The sequence below is a fragment of the Protopterus annectens genome, chromosome 3.part1 (genome assembly GCF_019279795.1).
Source record: "Protopterus annectens isolate FY-2018-M chromosome 3.part1, PAN1.0, whole genome shotgun sequence".
Lineage (NCBI taxonomy): Eukaryota > Metazoa > Chordata > Ceratodontiformes > Protopteridae > Protopterus > Protopterus annectens.
The window spans coordinates 1,443,664,495-1,443,683,457 of NC_056732.1; the positions used below are offsets into that span (position 1 = coordinate 1,443,664,495).

The following is an 18,963-nucleotide window of genomic DNA, read 5'->3' on the forward strand; positions in this document are numbered from 1 at the left end:
CAAAAATTCTACTAATGTTTGTATTACTATACAGGCTTTGTCTGGCTGTACGTATGTGACATTTGCTATGCTTGTTACCTTTATTACTCAGATTGCACTTGAAAGAGAACTATGATGTGTTCTACTCAGTCAGCATCTGAATAAAAAAGATAAAATAAAAAAGGAGGCAATTCATACACAGATTGTACTGCATGCTTCAAATGTAGGTTGCAGCTTTTGTTGTGGCGTTCTCAGTTACTAACCTCAAAAGAGACCAACAAAAGAATAAAACCTCTTTTTCAGATTTGACATACCCCCCCATGCCCCGTGTCCCTTGCCACACTGTATTTTTAGGGCTTTCGCATGCATTCAAAGTGGATGGGGAGGAGCGTACTTTTTTTTCTTTTAATCAAGTGTGTCTTAATTCAAGAGTGCAGAGATCATTTGGTGAAATCATTTTAAAGGAACAAGCCAGAGCAAAGTGAGAGTTTGCTGTTGGTATCCATGAAACTGTGTTGTTCACCTAAATATAGCTATATTTTATTTTGTTTTAACATTGAAAAGGATTTCAGGGACATGACAGCAGTACTATAAATGCAATTAGTACAGCAGAGCTCTGTCCATCATTTTCCTAGAAATGGATATTTTCTTAATGTTACATGAAGAATTTACAAAGTGCTCTACAGCTTTAATTTAAGACATGCAGATTTAGCTGGAACGAGTTGGGGGGGGTGTGTGTGAACAAACTGTAATGGCGTGAATGGAAGGACATTTGTATGCTACATTTGGTAGGCTGTGAGACAAGAAGCACTGATGCAGTTGGCAGCATGTATTGTTGGTCAGGTGATGTCACTTTTTCTGACATCATCAGCCAATGCACCAATTAAAACAGTATAATAAAACACTATTGTAAAGCCCTGTACTGCCTGCATACAGAAACACTACACAGAAAACGAGCTAAGTTGTACATTATTACACTGTGGATAACCCGGGCTTTTACAGAGGAAATGTCTCTCCAGGTAAACTTTCAAGATTTTCTAGCTTCTTTGTTTTTATTAAAGAGGAATGCAGCAGTCTCCATGCATGTGTGGATATTGCTGAATTTAATTCATTTTGTAACTAAATTGAACTGCAACCAATGTGCAGCACATAACTGGGTAAGTTAGGAATGGAAGGAGTAGGGTTGGGGAAACCTGCTACATTTTGCAGCAGTAATACTAGCATAATTAAAGAAACAGCAAAGTGATAGTTTACTTTTATATATAGTTCAGGAGGGCAACAATATATTACTCTGTGAAATGTACACTGCATGCACAGTTCTGTTTCAGTAGTACCATAATGTTGTTGATAAAGCAGTCTTAAAAGGATTCAATACTTGCATTTTTTTTCGCTTATCCACACTTCTGCTAAAATTTCAATAGCATCAAGACATGTTTTGTTTTTTCGGGTTCTCCAGATAACCTAGAAAATCATATACAAGAACCAAGAATTTTGATTTCACTTACAACTTTCATCTTACAATCCAGTTTTAATGGTGAAGAAACTCCAAAATATTTTTTTGCTAAGATAACTACTGTCGTCATAATTTCAAGAAATGTAATATACCAAAACGAATCCAAATTACTAATAGGTTCATAGCTAAGTACTTGGCTAGCTGCCCTTGTGGGTGATTTTAAGCCTAGCTAGTTTCCCTCAAAGGTGAGAATCAAAATCTGTAACTTGATTGCATGTGAGGTAACCACCTTTGTCATTATGCCAAACCCTAACCCCTAGTATTAGTTTTATTTACTGGTTATTATTTAGTGAAAGACTGTTGATTAATGGCTATGTTAAGGTCTGTGTTTCAGCAGCAAATGTAATAGATGATTACAATACAGGGAGGAAAGATTAAGATGAAAAGGAAAAGCTGAATAAGAATTTTATCTTTTTAATGACGCATAGTACATGCAAAAATATCATAAAGATGATGCACCAAACTAAAGTGGAGAAATAGAGAAGTAAATATGAATACTTCAAAGGGGCTGATGAATACAAAATAGCAGAGTGCCAAAGGTACTCCCAGCAACCAAAAGAACATTTAATATGCACAGAAAATGAAGCTGCATATGTGCTGATAAGTCAAGTAGGCTGAAGAAGCTGACCAGAAATGCAGAAGAGTTAAAAAGTAGATGAAGCACACGTGTGTGTGTGTGTGTGTGTGTGTGTGTGTGTGTGTGTGTGTGTGTGTGTGTGTGTGTGTGTGTGTGTGTGTGTGCGCGCGTGCAGCAGGAAAGCAGAAAGTAGATGAAGCATGAATGTGTGTGTGTGTTCGTGTGTGTGTGTGTGTGTGTGTGTGTGTGTGTGTGTGTGTGTTCGTGTGTCTGTGCATGTTCTCTAGCATGCACCTCGTGTGGGGGTTCATCTTCAGAAAAGAAAGGAAAATAAAGGCGCATGTCTTTTTTTTTTTTTTGAGACTGAATAAATGTAGTCATGAGGAAAAAACTGCTGAGTGAGGATTACAGTACTATACAAAGGGACTGGAGAATCCTGATTACACTGATAGGTCACATGATGAGGCCGGAAAATTAAAAAAACAAGTATCAAAGAGGTTGTGAGAATCAAAATGTAGGCAGGGTTATTTTTAAGAGTTTGAGTTCAGACCTGTTTTAAGTTTTTTTTTTTTTAACAAAGCACATTTAAATTATTCCCTGCAACCAAAAATTGATGATACTATTGTCATCCCTCATTGTAAGTGGAGTTTGTTATAGTATGTAATGCAAAACACCCATGTAGGTGTTGTGTAGGTTGTGGCCTATCATCTGTATTACAGCAACTACTGCATTTTGATGCAAAGCCATGGTGTATCTATTTGTCTGTCTATCTATTTATTTATTGACTGACATTTGATTACCAGGAAAGTCCGACTAGGAAGGAGCTCATTTTCAGTGGAGACCCGGGGAGAAAAGCTCCAAAGTATTGCAAAAATTTTAACAACAGTAATTTTATAGTCTTTAAAAACAATACAAAAACAAATACAGTTTATTTTATTTATTTATTATTTATTTAACATTTGTTGACTGGGAAAGGCCAACTAGGACAGAGCCTAATTTCAGCGGAGGCCCAGGGAGAAACGCTGCAGACGCATATCTTTGAAATGTGGGAGGAAACTGGAGTACCCGGAGAAAACCCATGTGAATGCAGAGAGGGCATGCAGACTCCATACAGAAGGTACCCCAGCTGAGAATTGAACCAGAGAACCTCTTGATGTGAGGTGACAACGTTAACCACTGCACCACTGTGCCATCCATGTTTGCCAGTTTAAATAATTATATAAAATTAGACATAACATGATAACATTGGTTAAGAATATGTACAAGTTATATGGGAATGATTTAATAGGTAGAAACATTTTAGCCAGTTTATAGAGAAATTAAAGGTAAGTTAGTATAATGCAAACAGGAATTGCAATACGAAGTGAGAGAAAAACAGGCTTATGGTATATTTAGAGAGAAAGCCATGGGAAAGAAATTGATAGAAGTAAGGAAATAAGTGAAGAAGGGAAAGTATGGAGATGTAAGGTATGAATAGGTATTTGTTCACATTTAGGGATATAGTTTATCCTGGTTTTGAAAAAGAACAGAGCCAGCTTTGGGCTAGGAAGTCTTTCAGAATAGTTTTGAAGGATGGGAGGGAGGGTGCTGACCTGATGGATAAAGATGAGGAGTTCCAGGCCTTAACAATATGGTATAAGTACAGATGTTGCCCAGCAGATTTGATAGGCTTGTGGACAGACAGGCATTTTTTAGTCATTGGATCATATCGACTGACTAAAAACATAGTTGTCTAGAATGTTATTTAGTGCTGGACAAGCAGATGGCTTCTGGATAATTTTATAGGTTGTAAGAAGCTATTTATATGTTAGTTGATGGGGTAGTGCTAACCAATTTTGTTTTTTTAGTGCTATACAGTGGTGGGTTCTGAAAAGGGTATTTGTTGCAAATTTAGCAACTTTGTTATAGCTTTGCTCAAGTTTTGATTTTTGTTATGTCTGAAGGTCAGTAAGGATGGCAGCACCATAAAGAAGTGTTGGGAGGAGATAAGTTTTAGAAACTGTAGTTTTAGTTGTGTCAGTGAGTCACAAAGCCATGTTTCGGTTGCTGTCAAAGCTTCCTGAGTAATTTTTTTGGAGGTGTACCATGTTGTCAGATGTGCAAATGAGTGTGGAGTCATCTGCATAATGTATTAGGGATGCCTGTTTTCTGGATGTGTGGAGGGTGTTGGTGAGGATGTTAAAGAGGAAGGAGCCAAAGAGAGACATTTATGGTACACGGTGTACCACCAGAGGTGACTGGGAGGTATTGAGAGAGGGTGTAGTGCCATTTTACTTATTGATAACTATTTGACAAGTAGTTTTTGAACCATAGAAGGGTGAGCTAACAGAGACCTAATGAGGGCATTTGAATTAGAAGTTTGATGTGACAAACTGTATTGACGGGTTAAGACAAGTCTAGAAATAAGGAAGAGACTAGTTTGCCATTATCTGTACCTTCATTGACAATATCTATATAGGTTAGAAGAGCAGTGGTAATACTGTGGAAGAACAGAAGCCATGTTGGCTTCTGTTCTTCCACAGCACTAGCACTGCAAAAATAAAACAAGGATATACCTTTTGAGCCTGAAGAGCAGGGTCAGTCCACCCAAGCATTCTAAATGTATGTGTTATGATAGTGAAGCTTTAACATTAACAGTGTAACTTAGTAGTTCTCAGACTGCTAATAATACTGACTGTTTGAGCCTTGTGACCCCCCCCCAGCTTGTGCAGTAATCCTAACTGTCCATTAGACAGTATACACTTAATTCAGATCCTTCCTATTCTGTGATTAAAAATAACCCTCTAGCAGCCCTTTCAGTGGTGTTTGCCTTAGTTTTGTATCACTTGAGCCCCACCTGTTTATTTGCATCTCTATAGATTTCCCTTCATTGTTAATGTATCTCCCGACTCTAATCTGTGCACAAACTGGCTACTAATAAGCAAGTCAATGTGGAGACACACATCCAGCCTTAATAAACTTTGCGTTCTCATATCTCCTTCACTTTACAGGTAGAGTTTGAATTATTACTCACCCCCTCTGAGGTCTTCACTGATAGGTTTCCACTGCTTGCCTCTCTGGATTTGTCTGGTTTCTGCCTGCTCCGTTCACCCTGCGGGCTTACTCTACTCCCCTCCCGCCCCCAGTGGTCCTACCGGTATAGTTCCCTAACTCCTCCCACACCCATTTTCATCCAATCAACCCACTTCCCCCCAGCATTCCAATCATTTCAAATTTCCTAACCTCGCCCTTATTCAGACATACTATACTCCCTACCTCCAGTCATCACTAACAAGTGTCCCTCCCTCCACCCACTTACTTCCTGCTTTCCAGCTATTCTCCCCAACTCTCTCTCATTATTCCCACTGCCCACACTCCTACCTCAGTCTACTAAACTCTACCTCCCCATCTCACGTTTACTTCTATACAGCTCTTATTCCACATCATGCTCCATCTCCCCACCTGTTTTCTCACTTCAGCCTTCCTCATATCCCTCTTTTGCCCCTTCTGTACCTTACTATCCTCCCTGGCTCCTCACACTCTTTACCACTACATATAACTTCTTCCTCTCAAACAGTCACCCCTCATTCCTTCTCCACCATATCCCATGAACTATAACCTCTAAGTATAACTCTCTTCTATAAATTTAAGCTCCCTCCAGTACCTCTCTCTGCTAATCCACTTCACTTCACCAGCAATACTAGACCTTTTCTCAACTACACTCCTAATTTACCCTCCCCATTGAACCTGATCACCCATCTTTTACAACTAGTTTCTCTCTCTCTTATTCTGGTTACATCCATCCCAATCCTGCTCCCACTGTCTCCACCATCATATGCTCGTCTACATCACCATAGTCATCCTCCCCCAAAATCATCCACCTAGCTACAATCAATACCCAAAGTATTTGTAATAAAATACTCAGCTTACATGCCTGGCTGTCACATAACTATCCTAACATATTAACTGTCCCAGAAACCTGGATGAAACCTCATATCAAAGATACTGAAATTCTTCCCCCTGACTACCAAATCATACGAATGACAGACCTAACAAGAAAGAAGGATGTGTAGCCATAATTTACTGCTGTTCTCTAACAGTCATTCCAGATACTAACCCCATTCCTAAATTCTCTCCTGCTCAACTATCCATAGCCTTCGTAAAAATCAACAGACATAAATCTTTATGTATAGCTGCCATCTACATTCCCCCTGGTGATAATATCCCCATCCTTGAAGACATTCTCTCATGGTTCTCTTTCAACATCAAAAAGGAAACATTCATCCTTGGCGATGTAAACATCAACTGGGCCACCATCTCCTCACAATCTCCGAGCCTAACAATTAGTCTCTTTAACTTCCCCCAGCTAATAAATTACCCTACCAGACCCAGTAAAGACAGCTCCTCTGGCACTACACTACATTGGATCTTAGCAACTCATCCCAACCTAATCTCAAACAGCGGAATTATACCTGATCCCCTTAGCGACCACCTACCAGCCTATGCCCTCTTGTGTGCCTCTTCTGTCCAAATACAACATCAATACATTCAAACTTGTAATCTCACCAACTTCAATCCACAGACGTTTTCCTACTGTATAAAAAATGAATTGGGCCCCCTTAAAGACTCTACCTCTGGACAGTGCAAATAATTACTTAACAAAACATTCCTAGACTTACTAAACAGCCTAGCCTCTCTTAAAACAAAAATACTAAAACCATTCCCTGGCTATCTAAAGAAACCAGAAAACTAATGCACCTCAGAGACAAATGTTGGAAGCAATACCAAAAAATTAAGTTAACAATCTCTCTAATCGAATTCAAACAACTCTGCAACTCAATGAACAAACTAATAAATAAAGATCGTAAGATTTATTACTCCAAACTCCAATCAGACCATAATTCTAACCCCAAAAAGTTCTGGAATTGCAATTCTTCCCTTCTAAATCTTGGTAGAAAAGACAATTCATGCTCTAGCTCAAACTCCCCAGACCATGAAATTGCATCTAATTTCAACACCTTTTTTGCTGACTGCATAGCCAAAGTCACGGCAAACTTTCCCATCTTCTCTCCCTCTCATAGTCCCCCATCCACTCATTGTGTTTCTCTCTAACACTCCACCTTTCAGTCTTAAACCTGTCCCCACCAGCAGCATAAAAAACCTACTTCTTAAACTAAAGCCTTGCTCCTACACTCCTGATAATCTGCCTCCATCCTTTCTTAAGATAGCTACAGACAGCATCACCCTCCCCATTTCCATTCTTATCAACATGTCCATCCAAGAAGCCTATGACCCCTCACAATGGAAGAAAACTTTTGTCACCCCTCTCCACAAAGATGGCAATAACACAGACACTACTAACTCCCATGCTATAGCTATTCTCTCACCTCTTTCTAAAATCTTTGAAAACTGCATTCTTCACCAGCTCTTGCCTTACCTAACACACAATCATCTTCTTACCCCAATACAACATGGTTTCAGGCCTGGCCACAGCACTATCACTGCTCTTCTGTCCTTCCTTGATGCCATTAATCGTGCTCGCGACTCTGAGAAAATCGTATCCACCCTTTACTTAGATCTCTCCAAAGCCTTTGACACTATCTCACATCCTCTATTCTTATCTCCACTTTCCTCCTTTAGTTTTTCTCCTTCCTCCATAGCCTGGTTTACAGGCTATCTCTCCGGTTTACCGTCAGAAGGTCGAACTTGACCCCATTGAATGATGGGATCATCGACCCGCATCCACAAAATGAACAATGTCGAATTCCAACATTGTCGAAATATGACTCACTGTAAACCTCAGAACGGGCTTTAACATGGGTCGAGATAGGGGCGAGATTTGTACTTTGACAATGTCGGGTTTAACATTGTTGCAATTCGGCCTCCAGACATCAACTGAAGTGGGTTCGACTGAACCCACTTTGACCTTCTGATTGTCACCCATCTCTTCAATAGACAACAAGTTGTTAAGTGGAAAAATTTCACTTCATTCTTTCTCAAAAATCCCTCCTGCGTCCCCCAAGGCTCTATTCTCGGCCCCTTACTTTTCAATATTTTCATTAATAACTTTCACAAATCCATTTATAATGCTACACTGATCCAGTATGCTGATGATCCCACAATCATCTGTACAGCAAACGCTCCCTCTGAACTCCTTCAAAAAACCCAACCATCCTTCTCCAATACCGAAACTTAGATGCTAAACTACCATCTCACTCTCAATTTTAAGAAAACAAAAATCTTGATATTCTCTCCTTCGAGAAATTTCACTATAGACAAAAGCTCCTTTAAAATAAAAAGTCACAATAACACTCTAATCAAAATTGTACCTCACACCAAAATATTCAGTGTCACCATTGTTGAACGTGTACAATTCGATATCCACATCCAAAATAATACTAAAAAACCCACCAAAAACTAGGTCTGCTGTATAGACAAAATCGGTATCTAACCGCTTCTACCAGACGTACTCTAGCCACATCCTACCTGCTCCCTTCTGTTATGTATGGTGCCCCTCTACTTACTCATCTCTAGCTTAGCCTAAAAAACAAACTGGAAGCCTGCTATAACAAAGTCTGTAAATTTGCTACAGGGTCCAAATACTCCACCTATCACTGCCATTCCCTTCCCTCCACTCCCTACACTGGTTTGAGCTTTGCAATTACCTGAAATTCATACAACTCACCACTGCTCACAAACGCATATTCCAATCCTCCATCTGCCCCTCTCTTTCATCTGTCTTAACCCCTTACCTCCCCAGTCGTACTCTTAGATCTGAAAACCAAAACCTCCTTAAAAATCTATAAAGCCCTACACCCTCCTGGCCAATTACTTCTGTCACACTCCTAAACTAAACCATGGAATTCTCTTCCCCCTCCCTCCACTGTACTCACAACCACTCTAATTCCTTGATTTTGTATTTGTATTTTAAATTGTATATTTATGCTTTTGTGTACTGTATACTCCATACTGTGCGTATGTTATATTCTGTTAACTGCTTTTGGAGCTTTTCTCCCTGGGCCTCTACTGAAAATGGGCTCTGCTTGGCCCAGTGGACTTCCCCGGTCATCAAACTGGAAATAAGTAATTAATAAATAAATAAATGTTGTGTCTGCAGCAGATAGCTTCCCAATTGTTTCTGAATACATTTTCAGGTATTTTGGAGAGGGGGATAAGATTGCTATAGGTCTAAAGTTAGTAATGTCTGTTGAATTTCCTCCTTTGTGCAGATGGATAATGTGTAACTTTTTCCAGAGACAGAGAGGGAATATGTAGGTATTAGAGATTAAAATCCACATAAATACATTTAATTTCACTCATTTCAGTTAAATGAAGATTCAGCCTCAAATTAAAAAGAAACATTTTTTCACTGTTTCTCTCCTCATTTAAAGTCAAGGTAAGGTAATATCACAATTTGTAATGCATAGTAATTGAACCCAAGGGGAAAGGATAATTTTCCAAGTTCCATACCCTGAATAAGCGACACTTTATGTCTGACACCAAAGTCTAGAAGACTGGGATCATCATCTCTACAACCAGCATGTTACTGTGTCCATGGGGAGCATTAAATTAATGGGTTAGTTTCAATGCAAAAAAAAAAAAATATATATATATATATATATATATAGAGAGAGAGAGAGAGAGAGAGCAGTCAATATAAACGCATGCTGATTTAAGTCCACTACTGAATTGTCTTTTATTTATGGATTCTGACACATGCAACCTATTCTGATGTAACCCTTATCTCCATGTAACAAGGTCCTCATTAGAAAGATCTTCTACCATTGTAATCCAGCTTGGGTAACTGCTGTAGCTGTAATCACAGGCATACTGATTCTATTTATTTCCCATATAAAAGGATATAGGACATGACAGAAATTATAATAAGGTATGTTTTCTGTCAGGGATGAACACCATCAGCTTCTGGATGAAACATAAAGAAATACTTATGTAGAAAGTATAGTTACATGTATTTTGTCACCCTTTAATAACTTGCCTTTTGCACCACTGTATGTGATACAGGAAGTTTTGATTAGGATAATTTTTGTACACTCCACAAGGAAGGAAAAAAAAAGAAAAGAAAAAAAGTCAAAAGCTCTTCAAAAATCACTTTCCCCATGCAGATGCCACTGAAGGAGTAAGGGTAATCTTTAACTTCAGTGACATCAACTCAGGAAAAATGTAGGATGCGTCCATAGACTTTAATGAACACATGGCCTGCTGCACTTGAGCAGACGCTCATCCATTAAAGTATATGGACACATGCCTAACATGACATCACCTGGGTAAAACATTAAATTTATTTGGACTGAGACTTCAAAATAAATTGTGAACCTTTATATTGAAATAGCCCAAATAAATATGGGATTACTATGGCAAAATGCATTACGGCACTTAACATATGCTATGATACAGTAATCAATTATGACAAAAACTATTGAAATTCATCACAATTATAGATTTGCAATCATAAGACAAATCACAGGCACTATTTTTTTCTGAAGTAATTGTTTTTTATGCCTGACATCGATGAAAAATGGGCACCAGTTGTATAACAGGGTCAGTTTACGTCATTGTTAATTTTTATTTCCCTGTGTGAGGATTGGGCTTAGGGGACACAGTAAACAACGACAAATACTTTGTGCCCCCTTGGAATATTGTAGGGGTAGTGTGTTTTGGGAGGAGTACCAAACTGTTCATAGTACAGTAATGTCTACTTTTTTTCTTTTGCTTCTCAAACTGCCCATGTTCATTTTGAACAAAACCTTGTTGGTTTGAAAAAGGCAAAGGTCACACACAGTAGGTAAACATACTCTGGTATGAAGAGATTGATTAATTCATCTGAGCCCTATGGGATATGTACAGTGCTAACTTAAAAGGTTTCTCTGCTCTCACACATGTCAAAATAACAGTAGCACTTTAAAACTATGAACTAAATTATACTGTACTGTGTGTGTGTATGTGTGGGTGTGTTTTCCTATGTCCATACTAACCTCCATAACCTTCTATTCATGACCCTTCTCTCAATCTCTCCTTACTCATTTCTATGCCGAACACCTGACCTCACATAAGGTAAGCATGTACTTATATTCTTTCTATCCTTTTCTTTCTGAACAGAACAGTTATATTTTAAGCCTCTCTGTAAAGCTCATCGCAAGCTATCCCTCCTCCACCCTACTAAGTCTACTCAACACACTGATAACCAGCCTAATCTATCTTCCTGTCAGGTTTCCAACATTGCACTAAGTACCCCAGAAGAAGTCTAGCTAAAAACACAATGCAAACGACTGTGCATTCTAGTATTATTTTTTTAGCAAACAACATTTACAGGCAAGCACAAAAACGCACATAATGGACTTGATGTCTTGACCATCCTTCATAATTTCTCCAAGGTTTTTGGGTTTCTAATACCATGATAAGAATGGATCCCATTTCAAAGTGAAAGTATGATTAAAATTCATGAAATTAGTATTGTCTCAGTCTTTAATGTCATCCAAAAGTGGTCTTTCGATATTGTAATGTTTGCACAATAACCAGTGCAACAGTCTTGCCACATTATTATACCTTTCAGTATATAAGCCCTGTGCCATTAATATATCACACACAGCAACAAGATGTGCAACCATTTTACAGAACCTACATTTGTCTGTTTCTCCCACATGTTCAATGGACTTTGTAAACCAATGAGTATGTAGTCCGCTATCCTGGGCTGCCAATATTAACCTTTCATCTTTTGGTTTAAATTCTTCTCTCCTTAACCATTCCTATGTCAGATCCTGATCAACATAAGGTTGTTCCAGGAGTTTTCTGTAATTGTGACTATATTAATGCCTTTTCCACATTTCATGCCTTCTCATCTGATTCTTTTTCTTATATTCTTTATTTTGTTTTTTTGGCACATTCAGTTGATGCCTGATTTTTGCCTACTTCTGGTTTGGTTTCCATTCCCACTTGACACCGATATGCTTCTGCTAAACTAATCAGGGAACTCATCTTAGACTTGTTCTCCTCGTGTTTTAAAACTTTCACTATATTTGGATGTAGTGAAGTCAGCATATATGTATGCAGTCCTACAACTGCAGATCTGTACATGTAATCAATTTCTAGGAATCCCATACCTCCTTCAGAAAGAAGAATATATAATCTTGGTAAATGCTGATATTTTTATATATCATTGTTTTCCTGTCTAACTGATCCAGTACCTTTTGGGGCTAGTCAATCACCTCAAAACTATAAATTAGAACAGGAAATGTAAATTGGTTTATAGCTAAGACTTTGTTCCTAGATATCAGGGCTGTTTTCAGTATTAATTTTAGTCTTCTAAAATATTCCTTACTGAGTTTTGTTCATATTTGTTAATATTTTATTGCCAATCCTTCATCAGTTTCCAAATATTTATATGCTCCCTCCTGCTCAAGTTCCTTTATATCACATTCCTATCCCAATCTGATATCTTTTTGACGCTGCAGCTTTTCTGCTTTAAATGTTGCTTTTGTGCATTTATCAAGTTGAAATGACATTCTTTTATCATTTGAGAAAATTTTGACCACTTGTAGTTGTTCTTTCAGTTCCTCATACAATGAATTGTACAGTTTTAAATCACCCACAAGTGAAGGTGATAGTAGTTTCAATGGGGTGCAGATCAACAAGTTGTGTTTGATCAGTTGCCTTTCAATAGGGTGTATTTTTGATGACTATCTATCTATCTATATATATATATATATATATATATATATATATATATAGATATATATATATATCTATCTATATATATTATATATATACATATATATATATAATATATATAGACAGAGAGAGACAGATGGGTAAATAATATATATATATATATATATATATATATATATATATATATAGTATATATATACACAGACACACATATATGTGTGTGAGTGTATATATCTATATCTATCTACATATATGTGTATGTGTGTGTATATATAAAATATGTACATACAAACATGCATGCAGGTATGAAAATATTAGGGAATGCATGTATGTGGCAGTTTACACAGGCTTTTTACTGTTCATGAGCTTCATCCTGTATTCTTTGATTTTTGTTTCTTCAGTCCCTTCTCATAAACTGAGTAAATTTAACAGAAATGAAAAGAGGCACTTGCACCTAGTGGATATATTTTGTTAAAAAAACTAATGCAAGAAAAAGATGTGCATATCTAAGCGTACAACTGCGCAAGTATGCATGCAGACCTGCATATCTGCTTATGGCGATATGAGACAGAGAATAGTTGGAGTTTTTTGAGTCTGTCCATATAGGACAAGTGTTTAAAGCCTAGGATCCTGTTTGTGAGGTACTTTTGCGGCCTCTCCAGTTGTTGCAGGTGTCTTGTGAGGTACATGCCAAATGGGGCATTGTACTCGATGATTGGTCTAATGAGGGAAGAGTAGAGGGAGACAATGACCTCTTTCTTCCTGGATGCAAAACCCTTAGTAATCAGATGTGCCACATAGAAGGACTTTCTGACTGGAGTGGCAACGTGGTGGCCAAAGGATAGGTTGCTGTCAACCTGTGTTCCCAGGTCTCTTATAATGCCTTCTGTGTTCAGTGGACTACCATCAATGTGGTAATTCAAGGGAACCGGGTTTTTCCCAAAGGGGATGAAGACACATTTTTGGCTTTGAGTTTGACACCAGTCTTTGGTCTCATCGAGACCTTTCTGTAGGATGTCAACATCACTTGGGGAGTTAATAATAGCTCCCAATTTGCAATCATCTGCAGACTTTGTCAGCCAGTGTCCCTTCATGTTGGCCTGGACTTCAGAAAAGTAGATACCAAACAGGAGATGACACAGGACTGAACCCTGTGGGACTCCACTCGTGACTGGTCGGCAGTCTGACTTGGAATCAGCTACTTTCACACTCTGGGTTCTATCTTTGAGCCAGTTTGCAACCAGCCTAGTGATATAGGGGTTGATGCCTAGCTTAGTAAGTTTTTCTTATGATTCCTGAGTGGGGAATGGTATCAAAGGCCTTGGCCAGATCAAGATAAGCTGTATGAACCACCTTACCTTAATCCACAGCTCTTGTGACTGACTCAAAGAAGTCGACCAAGTTTAGCAGGCATGATCTACCCTTTAAAAAAACAAACTGTGTAGGATCCAAAGTTTGGTGATTCCCGATATCCTTGTTTATTAGGTCCATGATGATGTGTTCCATAGCTTTGCATATCAGACTTGTCAAGCTAATGGGGCGATAGTTCCCTGAGTCTGCAGTCGCTCCTCCTTTGTGGAGAGGGATGACTGAAGCAGTGCACCATTTGGTAGGGACAAAGCCTGAGGTGAGGCTGTGCCTGAACATGGCACACAGGTGAGGTGCCAGTTCACTCTGTAGTACATGTAGAACATAGCCAGGGATACTGTCAGGTCCCATAGAAGCTGTATTCTTGGCCTTGGACAGTGTTGTTTTAACCTGTGCAACAGTAATACTGGGTGCCTGGCAATTTACTGGTAATGTAACTGGTCCTTTGGGGGGTGAGATGGGTAAAGTTAGCACTGAATCTATCTGCCAGTATGTTTGCAATACCTGTTGGCTCGGTATAGGAGGTACCATTGTGCAGTAGCTCAAAGCAAATTTGGATATTGCCATGGAGATTCTTTACATAACTATAGAAGGCCTTGTGGTTGTCTTTACTATCTGTTGCAATTCTGTTTTCATAGCTAGCTTTAGACGATTTGATGAGGGATCTCAACCTTTTGTTGAGGCTGATAAGGGAGTTTTTCCAGTCTTGGGACTTCACATTATTCCACATCAATTTCCTCCTTCTGTTGTAGAGTTTGTTTATGGCAGGGGACCACCAGATTGGCTTCCTTTTATTTGAGGAGAGCGTCTTAGTTCTATTGGGTACGGCCAGATCCATGCATTTGTGTACGTGTCTGTATAGTGCATTGGTGTATGATTTGGTGGTCATGCAACTATTCTCCATTTGCATGGGTGCCGTGAAGTTAGCCACCTCTGTTTTTAGGAGCCCAAAGTTAGCTTTATAGATGTTTTTCATGGTGGTTACCTTTGTTGTGGGAGAGGGTGTGGATTTCCAAGGTGATTAGCTTGTGATCAGATCTAACAAGGGAGTTGCTAACGCTAGTGGGGGTAAGAACAAGCTGGTCTAGGGTATTGGAATTAATGAATTCCAGAAAGCGTTGGGCAATTGTATTGGTATATGAGTAGTTTTGCCAGTTAATGGAGGGGTAGTTGAAGTCGCCCAGTATGAGGGTGTTAGATTGGATTGGAGTGATTGATAGACATGCTCCACCTAAAGAAAACCATATCCCCTCGAGCCACATGCTCCAGAGATCTAAACCTCACCACAACAATAAATAGGACATACTGGAGGGATAGATTCCTGTCCCACAGATTTCCCATGCTCTGGAACAAGATTCCAATCTACATTACGCAGAGCTCCTCGCTAACCCTCTTCAAGAGAAACCTTGACGAGTGGATGGGAAACAGAACGTTTACCCCAGGGATCACTTCAATGGCTCTGCTGGGGCGGCGAAAGCCAACACATTCTGGCTAGGCTTATAAATTCCTTCGGGCAGATAGCCTACTACCTACCTATGGATCCTAATATTCTCCAGGGTGCTTAGGAATGTGGAGTGTGAATCTTGGGGCATGGTTGGGGACCTACAGCAGGCTATGACCTGAATCGCTGTCTTACCCAATGTTAGCTGCATCTGAAGTATCTCAGATGCGTTATGTTGGGCTACCAGTCTGGAGGTGTGTGCATCCTTTATGAATATGGAAACACCACTGCCTTTGGAGCTTCGGTCCAAGTTCTGGGGCCGAAAGGTAGGGAATGAGTTGTAGCCTGGTAGTGCAGGGGTGCTTTCTGCTGCCTTGAACCAGGTCTCTCTTACAGCACAAATGTCAATGTTCTCCATTTTAAGGAGTACTTCAAGTGAGTGCATTTTGAGATTTAGACTTCCAGTGTTGAGCAGCATGACCCTCAAATTGCATTTGTTTGTAGCTGTTACAGTGGTAATTTGGTCTTTGGAACACCGCCTAAAAAAGGCACTAAAGTGGTGGCAAGAGCCTTGACCAGTATCCGGAAGTCCATGGGTGACAGATGCAGGCCATCTCTGGCAAAGCATCAAGGTCTGTCAATCATGTCATCCCAGGCAGACAGATACTGGATCCCCTTAGAATGACACTAGAAACTTAGCCAGTTGTTTAAATCAGTCATTTTCTGCTTGTACTGTTGTATCATTCTGGGTGATGGTAAGATGCTGCTCAGGGCTAGGGTCATACCCACCTGGGCTACATAATCCAAGAGCTCCTCCATGTCTCTTTTCATGTAGTCCAGGGAGGTACATCTCAGGTCATTCACACCCACATGTACAATGACAGAGTCATATTTGTACCTGTTGTTGAGGGACCTGAGTGCATGTGTTATGTGGTGGATCCTGGTGCTTGACAGGCAGCTGACTGTTACTTTCTCCTTATTCAGCCTAGTGAGTGGGACATCAGTTTGCCTCACTATCTGGGCCTACTTAGAAGCGATCTGTGCTTGACTTACAAAGCCATGTCTGACCAAGCTCTGTTAGAAATGCTACATCTAAAGAAATCCCAGTCTCTCCGCACCACATGCTCCAGACACCTCAAACTCATTACCACAATCAACAGAACATGCTGGAGGGACAGGTTCATAACCCAGAGACTGCCCTTGCTATGGAATAGACTTTAATACATGTCAAGCAGAGCACCTCACTGGCCCTCTTCAAGAGAAATCTTGATGAGTGGATGGGAAATAGATAATTCACCCCAGGGATCACTCCAGTGGCTTCACCCCGGGGATCACTCCAGTGGCTCTACTCGACAGGCACTAGAAACTAAGGTTGGGTGGCATGATGCCAGGGTAATCCTATGGGCTAGGCCTGTAAAGGCTCCAGGGCCATTAGCCTAGTACATACATATGAACCTATGTGCAGAGCAGAGTTATAACCATGGGTTTTCCAGTGTTTCACTCATCATGCTCTTGGCAAACACTCTTACCAACAGTAACTCAAGTTTGACTAAGCACATTTTGCATCAGTATGTGCTTGTACTCACACACACACACACACACACACACACACACACACACACACACACACACACACACACACACACACACACACACAGAGTGTTTTCAGTGAAGGACTAAAGATACTTTTCCAGTGCCGGTATTTCCTTTCCTTTGATAATGCCATGCCATCAGATAGACAATCTAAAATGCCAAGAACACAACTTCTGTACAATATTAAAGTAAAGCACCATAATATAACTATTTCACAGTTAATAATTCACCAATTCATTATGCCATTACACATTTCTTTTTTTTAAACACCTTTATTGAATTATCATTTGTGACACAGGCAAATTTACATTTATATAAAAGCAATCAAACTGTACTAACAAGTTCACATTTACAAACAATATAATTCACATATATTAATATATATCATATAACCTAAGCAACGTATTCGCGGTGGTACAGCGGTAGCGTTATTGCCTCACAGCAAGAGGTTCTCCTGTTCGATTCTCGGCTGGAGTGCCTTTTGTGTGGAGTCTGCATGTCCTCTCCATGATCGAGTGGCCTCCGAAAGACATGCATGAATGGGTGTGCCTTCGCTGAAGGTTGAGCATCGGACTGGCAACTCGGCACCATAAAAATCGACTGCCAATCATTAGCGGACTGGAGTTCCGCTGTGGCGACCCCTAACCGGGAAAAGCCAAAAAGACAAACAACATATAACCTAAGCAACATTACATAAATTATTCAATTCCTATATATATATATATATATATATATATATATATATATATATATATATATATATGTATGTATAGAGCCTTTTTTTTTTACAAGAAACATCTTTATTAAACCATCACTTAAAACATAGACAATCATACATTTATATAAATGAATACAATCCACACCGACACAATCCTAGTTGCAAGCATTTTGCATCACAAGCCATACTGACACCCCCCCCCAGTTGCAAACATTATACATCTCTTACAATCTACCCAATCATTTTCAAACATCACATAGCTCTGTGAAGACTGGTAGATAAGCAGTGAAGGCTGCCAGCCTAGTCAAATAGAATTTGACACATAATTCTGGCATTTGTAAATATAAATGTAAAATACAGGCTTGTTTCTTAAATGAAAGAAAACACTGTAAAATGTGAACTTCAAGATTGTAGCAACATTGCCATTTGCTGTAACGAAAACTAAGCCAAGCATTTCAAATGTTCTTTGAAATTAAAATTATGTTTTGTATGTCCTTTAAAGTTAGAATTTGGAGTCAATGAGTCTGGAGTAAGGATCCTGCCTGTTGTTTTAAGGCTAAAGTTAATAACCAGAATTTACATGTGGAATGTCCTTTATTGCTCTAAGTGTAAAAAAATGTAAATGCAGTTTTGGTGTGGCCTGGGAACCAAGAAAGTGTAAACAAATGATGTAATGTTTTATCAGAACTGTAGTTTCAGTTTAAACAGTGAGAACCAGAAATTATTAAGCATTTTGATCTTGGACATGTAACCTACAGCACTGCCTGTTGTATGTTTTCTTGTAGTAATAGCTAGGAAATTAGAAGAAAGTTACTGTTTTTCTGTTATGTCGGAACTGTACTACGAAATTATTTTAAGTTTCTGTGTGACCTCTGAACTCTTGAGTAGCACTGTGGTGTAGTAGTATTATCTTGTGTCTTTATTATTTATTATTAAATATTTTTAAAACCTTTTACCTGTGGCTGGTTTGTGTAGAGATAAGTAAGCTCTAGGGTACATTGCATGCTTATAATGATCCTGTAATAAGCCCTTCCAAAGCCTTAAGATTGCTTATGTTACACTACTATTAGATAATAATATTGCACAGTAATAATTGGACATCCTTTTAA

The 18,963-nt window shown here is 39.1% G+C and overlaps 1 protein-coding gene across 1 annotated transcript in view; it reads left to right on the forward strand.

Annotated features, from left to right (window-relative positions):
* The first annotated feature begins 875 nt into the window (after positions 1 to 875).
* ACBD7 (acyl-CoA binding domain containing 7) overlaps positions 876 to 18,963 on the forward strand; it is a 233,419-nt gene continuing 215,331 nt past the window's right edge. Inside the window, exon 1 of the mRNA XM_044067512.1 lies at positions 876 to 998. Coding sequence (XP_043923447.1) covers positions 987 to 998 — 12 coding nt within the window. The 5' untranslated portion in view covers positions 876 to 986. The remainder of the gene's footprint in view (positions 999 to 18,963) is intronic.